At 42.1% G+C, this 6,986-nt stretch overlaps 1 protein-coding gene across 3 annotated transcripts in view; it reads right to left on the bottom strand.

Annotated features, from left to right (window-relative positions):
* Positions 1-4,727, bottom strand: part of cdx1b (caudal type homeobox 1 b) — a 32,176-nt gene extending 27,449 nt beyond the window's left edge. For all 3 annotated transcript variants that reach the window (XR_013201290.1, XR_013201289.1, XM_077224809.1), the window contains exon 1: positions 4,044-4,727. Coding sequence is in view for 1 of the 3 variants with exons in the window: in XM_077224809.1 (XP_077080924.1) it covers positions 4,044-4,369 (326 nt within the window). In the remaining 2 variants the exon portion in view is untranslated. The remainder of the gene's footprint in view (positions 1-4,043) is intronic.
* Between the last annotated feature and the right edge of the window lie 2,259 nt (positions 4,728-6,986).

Below are 6,986 nucleotides of genomic sequence, written 5' to 3' on the forward strand. Positions count from 1 at the left end.
GACAGGCCGAACGGAAGTACTGTGTACTGGTAAGACTGTCCCTCGAAAGCGAATCTCAGAAACGGCCTGTGATGAGGCGCTATTGGAATGTGAAAGTAAGCATCTTTCAGATCCACTGAGAGAAACCAATCTCCTGGGCGTACTTGCGCGAGGATATGCTTGGTTGTTAACATTCTGAACGAGCGAATCATTAGTGCTTTGTTCAGGTGTCTGAGATCTAGGATGGGGCGGAGACCACCATCCTTTTTCGGGACGAGAAAATAGCGGCTGTAAAAACCTGCCTCGCTCATAGAGGGGGGAACAGTTTCCACAGCGCCCTTTTCTATTAGTTTGCGCACCTCGGTGCGTAGAACCTGTGAACACTCCTTTCTCACTTTCGTCTCGACCACAGTCGTAAAACCTGGTGGTCTGCGAGCGAACTGGAGCGAGTATCCGTGCTTTACTATATTCAATACCCATTTCGGCATATCTGGAATGTTTTCCCATGCCGCTGCGTGTACAGATATGGGCTGAATACAGGCTAGGGGTGGGCCGCTGTGACAGAAGGGAGAAGGCCTTTGCCGAGGGGCCTGCTGGCGCCCCTGCAGAAACCACTCATCCAGTTGGCTTCGGGTTGGTTCTTCGGGAGAAGACCAATCGAGCCCGAGGTCCTCTACGGCCTTCGAGAGGACGCGGATAATCTCCGTATCCATGGTGGAGCCCCCGCTCGTGCTAGCTAGCGTCGACGGGGCGGGGTCGAGAGTGGAGCCCGGCCAGTCGTCCGATGCAGCGTCGATGGACAAGCTGTCATCCATTCCCCCATCGTCCTCGGACTCGCCGAAAGTCACAAGGCCCACCGCTCTGCTAGAGGGGTGTGGGTCCGGCTGGGTGAACTGAACCGGCGGTGGGGAAGGTAAGAGCGGCGGTGAAGCACGCGGAGACTGGCTCGGCGTGACGTCACTGAGCTCCGGTTCAGGAAGCCTCTGTGAGCGGCGCTTTTTCTTAGTGCGCGGCTCAAACAGAGGGGTGGCGGCGATGGGCTCACTCAAGGCGAAAGCGGCGAGGCGAGCCCGCAGTGCGGAGAGACCCAGGTCATCACATTCCGGGCATCCGCCCTTGGTCAAAGCAGCTTCTGCGTGGTCCCGGCCCAGGCAGCGAGCGCAGATGATGTGACGATCCCCGTCCGGGAGAAGGTCTCTGCACGATGCGCAGGAAGGCATTTGAAACAACGCCTCAGAAAATTGCTCTTTTACAAGTGTCGCGGGGCGAACAGATGTAAAGATACTTGCGTGTGTGGCACGCCGGATGGCTCAGTAGGATGGCGTTCGAAGGCAGCTGAAGGTGCCGACGTCCTCGTAGCAATCCCGCTGGTATGCTTTTCGACGGCGGCGAAGGCTTCAATAATCCGGAGGATCCAGCGAAGAAGGTGTTCGCTGAAGGAGATTAAATCTAAAGAACTCTCATGACGGGGCGCCCAATAAATAGCTCTTGGCCACGCCCATCTTGGCGGGCTCTGACGTGCGCGGGCGCGAAGCGTGCTCATTGGTCGCGCATTCAGAGTCGCCCCGTCATTGGTTCGAGCAAGTTGCCGCAGCACAGCCAATGACCGAGCTTCCTTCGTTCATTGCTGTCAGCTGTGCAGCTGCAATGCGTTTTACATAAAGACTTCAATATTCTCGAGAAAAGGAGTTTTTCCCCATAGCGTAAGCTACTTACGCAATAGGAGAGACCTGTCGAAAGGGAACCATATTATCCTGGTTCTGTCAACACTGCATTGGCTCCCTATTTAACATCGTATAACTTTTAAAATATTGCTGATTACTTACAAAGCACTAAACAGTTTAGCTCCCCAGTACTTGAGCAAGGTCATAACGCATTTTGGTCCTTCATGTCTATTGCGATCTCAAAATTCTGGCCAGTTGATAATACCTAGAATATATAAATCGACTGCTGGCGGTAGATCCTTTTCCTATTTAGCACCAACATTTTGGAATAATCTTCCTAACATTGTCCGGGAAGCAAACACAGTCTGTCAGTTCAAATCTAGACTAAAAACACATGTCTTTGGCTTAGCATACACATATCACATAATAGAGTTCTATAATTCAATGTTAGGCTGCATAGTTTAGATCAGCCGGAACCGGGAACACTTCCCATTAATCCTGATGTACTTGGTACATCATAAGAAGGATGGCGTCTACACTAATTTTAGTCTCTCTGTTTATCCCGAGGTTTACTGCAGTCCGCCGAATCCAGGCCATATCCAGATCTGATGAAGGACCAGCGCCTGGACACGACGACAACGCAGTCCTGAAGTGTCAACTAGTCTCTCCCCTGTGAAGGCCTCCTTACTTTTACCTCTGTACTGATCAAAGTTGTCGGGATAATTCCAGTTCGCGTTTTTGAGGTTTGCGCAGAGATAACGATTAATCGTTTGCACCTTCAAACCTATTTCAGGGAGTTCGTTTCTCGAGACACCAGGCACTGTTTTGTGCGGATGGGTGGCCAGAGCTCGTTAAGGGTTTTTCTGTTAGAACGGTGTCGTGTTAGCGGCCCCTAAGTTAATAACTAATGATCTTTGCAACAGAAGTGAATCAATCAAAAATGACTTTAGCTGGGCAATAACTTTATCCTAGAGCTGTGGTAAAGCCTAAACAATCTGTTATGGTAATTTCAGATGATTTTAGTTTATTACAGGTCAGGCACAAATAAAATGTACCTAATTGATGCAGTTTTAAGAGAGGCTACAGATCTTTGGATTCACATTTGGAACATTTCTGTTGCTTCTAGCCTACCGGGCACAATTACCATTAAACTGAACCTAACATATGATTCTTGTATTCTGTTAGCTACTGGAGACCGGAGACTGCAGAATAAGACGTACCGTACCGCTAAAACCAGTGGAGAATTGTGGTATTAAATTAAATATTAGCTTAAAAATTAGTTTGCTGTCTTAGTTTGTCCGTTGTTGTAACCAAAGATGGGCCTTTGTCAACTCCGTCAATTATGGTCAACTGTCAAACATTTTTTAAGACCGTCAGATGAAGGTTTCTGTTAATTTTGAAAGAAATATTTTGTATTCTTTTTTCCATTTATTGTGTTAAAATATTAAAACATCAACCGAACTACATGATATTATGTCTGATTTACCTAAGAACATTGGTTATTTATGTTTAATATTAAAAATAGGGCAGAGAATTAAGGAGTTTATACGAACTGGATTGTTCATAATAACTCTAACTTTTTAGAGAATGTATTTTTTCCACTTAGCTCCTTTACTGAACACCATTATTACATAATTGAAGACTTGGATGTATTTAATTACAATAGCATGCTTTTTAATTGTCTGACGGAGTTGACACAAATTACGTTATGAAGTGAATAAATGTACTTTTTTAGAAAAAAACATTTTCAGAACAAACCTCACATCACATGGTTCATTAGCTGAGACCTTTGTCTACAAAAATATCAATTTATAATAATGTATTATTAAATAATAAAAACTAACTTCTAAACATGTCATTGTTTGTTCATGTAACTGTAGTTCACATTAATGTTTACAAATACATTGATTTTAATAACATATTAGTAGGCTAAATATTGAAATTAATATGAACTATGATTAATAAATGCTGAAGAAATATTGGTAATTCTTAGTTCATGTTAATAGTTAACTAATGTTAATTTATGAACCTTATTGTAAAGTGTTACTGAAAGTATTGTGTGAAAGAGGTGATGAGGTGAATGAGCTGCCGGTGCATCTTTTGCAGTTTTTCAGTCAGTAGAAAGGTCTCTTTAGATTTTAAAGTTATTGTAACCGACCGTAGCCTGTTAACTGTCAGTGTGTAGCCAGGACTGGTCCAGGTGCATGTGCAATAATTGTTTATGGTTCATTAAACAAACATGAAAAACATTGCTCAAACCCTTTCCAATAAAGATCTGTAACGTTTACTTGGATATTTACAAAATTATTTGTTTTTATAATCCGATTTTAGATTCTGATTTCAGTTGAATCTCTTTCATTTAATTTCTGTGTGTTATTATTAAAGTATTGTGTGAATGACCTGCCTGTGATGAGCTGGCTGCGGGACGGGGTGCACAGCGGTTGCACATAATAGTTCTCCAGTCGCACTCCCTCGGACGCCAGTTTATCCAGCGTCGGGCTTCGGACGTCCCGACTGTGATACCCGATGTCATTGAAACCCTGGTCATCTGTCAGGATGAAGATGATGTGTGGAGGTTGTTTGGGTCTGAAAGCTGTAGTGATGTCTTCTCGGCTCGATCTCAAGCCACTGCAAGACGCAAAAGTTTGGAGATCGAGGAAAAGTCCGAAGAGCAAACATAATGCCATCCACTTCGAAAAGAGTTGCAACCCGAACTGCGCACTCATCGAGTCAGAGAGAAGAAGAGAAAATCTCCGGGCTTTGCTTTGAGTTTGGCTGATGTCAGTGCAACGTGGCGTTACATATCGTGGGTTCCTCCATAAAGCAAGAGCCAAAAACCAGCCGAGCGACTGACCAACAGCAAACACACCGACCGTCCAATCGACCACGGAACGCCAAATAGGTCATAATGTGCGATTTACCGACACAAAAATATCGCTAAACGCGACGTTTTTTATATTCAATCCAGAGTTGTTTACTGCGTGCCATTACACGCTCGGGGAGATTTAAAGCGTCTTAGACTGACAAAGAAAAGTAGTTTTCTGTGACATTAATATCAACCCCTCCTTTTCCTCTCTCAGTCCAACCCCAACATGACGAAGGCGGTAAGGACTAAATAGTCGATTGTCTAGAGGGGGTTATGAAAGTGTGTTCAGATTTCATTTTTGGGGGGTTAGCCTATGTTTTTTTAAGCCTTTATAAAGTCAATTCAAGTCACCTTTATTTATAGCGCTTTTCACAATACAGATTGTTTCAAAGCAGCTTAACAGAAATAAAGGCCACAGTCACACAGTCATTTAAGTAAACTTTTTATTGTGTGTCCTCAAAAAAGACGATGCTCGTGAACCTGGACCACGATTAATACCTAACATTTCAAACTAGGCTATCACGTTATTAGGAGACGAACTGATGTAATGTTTGTAACAGCTAAATAATGTTAAATTCTTTCCATTGCATGCATTAATCTGTAAAGTCACCTTTATTTATATAGCGCTTTTTACAATACAGATTTTCTTCAAAGGAGCTTTACAGAGATAACAGGAAAATAATGCAACAAATTTTCTTTCTAGAAGAAAATAACATCTTAGTCCAGCTTAAGTAAGTTCAGTGATAGTTCATTGTTGTTGATAATAAAATGATTAAAACCTGCTTCACACAAATGTTGCAAGGCCACCTTACATTTGCTCCAAGCAATGCATTAAAATATATTGTTAGTCATTGTCATGTAACTGTTCTTTTATGATTGTGCCTCATATAAAACTTCTATTTGTCTTATACAAACAGTCATCGTCAACATTTTATCATTCAGTCACCTCTTAAAGTAATAAAACTTATCTAAAAAGTGAAAGATGATAAAAAAGTTTAACCAGTATTATAAAAATGGCAGTAGCCCCTCAAATTAAACTGTCAATACACATAAACCACAATCTCTCAAAAAAATTGAGTGACAATATAATTAAAAAAAAATCCTTTCAGATGGGAAAAGGCTTAAGTAAAATTAAATCAAATCATGACCCACCAAAGAGAAATTATGTTTTATCTGACCGTAAAATGACAATTTTAGCTTATGCAGTGGCTAAAATAGCACAATATGAAAATTGGGCAGACAACAAATTAAAAAAAGTTGTGTGTTCCTACTCCCGTTGAAGTATTGTAATATCACAAATACTGTTAATTGAAAATAGAGTTCAGTTGACAGTTTATTTGAGGATGGTACACTTTCAAATATTGAGTTTTTTTTAAAATGCCGCTTCATCATAGATTGTCCCACACAATGACTAATTCTCTGTGGAGCTCATTCTGGAAATGTAAAACAGTTTACAGCTAAGATGTGTTTTGGTGGATCGGCTCACAAGTGGACGACTCTAAACACAGGTGTAAACGGGTCTAAAACGTTTTGAGCTCGTCCCCTTTCCACCACTTCCAGAGGGAGTTGAAAACACATTCGACCGGATTGCTTTCGTAGTGTAAACGCTCATGTGATCGAATGTTCAAACAGCCACTAAAAGACCGTCTTCTCTCCGTCTACTGACCTGATGAGTGAACATTATGAGAAGAGATCGAGCCAGACGGGTTTAAACTTTACCGGCTGAAGACACAAGTTTGGTTTGAAGAGAAAATGTACCAAGCACAACGTTCTCTCAGCATTCCTGATTTCTAACACACACTCACAGCGTTCGGCTGATCTTGTGTCTGTCAGAGCAGAAACTAAAGCTGAAGCTCTCCGTGTGTTCTTCCATCATCGCCGGTTCATATGCAAATTGCGCAAACGTATTTCGTCCATTAGATCGAATGATCTGAAAAAACAACAACAACACCACACATTTACCCACCCATAGACTCTCCCCTCGAAGAAATCAGGACAGAAGTGGGTGACAGTGGACAAAAGAGACGGATTAAAACACCAGGTGTGAACGGGAATGCCCTCCACTCGTGACCCGATCGACCTAAACCGTGTAAACAGGGCCTATATGACAGAGTTGACAGATTAACAGGAAATATGCAAAAGAAACAAAGGGGAAACACACTCCTTAAAAATGTTTTCGGATGAAACCTACTAATGATAACTTATGTCAGGTGGCGTATAGGTACTACTTTCTTACACTGTATTTGGGACTGTAGTCACATTCAATCGTTTGGAGAACAGGACTATGAAAGTTTGCTACTAGTTTGATTCTAAAATATCATTATGCATATAGTTGTATTGTTACCACGCTAGCATGAACAATGGATTCTCATTTATGATTACTGGAAATATCTATTTTGGGTCAATGCGAAATCCACACACTTTTATCTGCAGAGTCACATGGCAAAGGTATCAGAAGAACAAAAAAAATCCAAGGA

Source organism: Siphateles boraxobius, unplaced genomic scaffold, assembly GCF_051911475.1.
Source record: "Siphateles boraxobius isolate OS27281-9 unplaced genomic scaffold, OSU_SipBor_1 92, whole genome shotgun sequence".
NCBI lineage: Eukaryota > Metazoa > Chordata > Actinopteri > Cypriniformes > Leuciscidae > Siphateles > Siphateles boraxobius.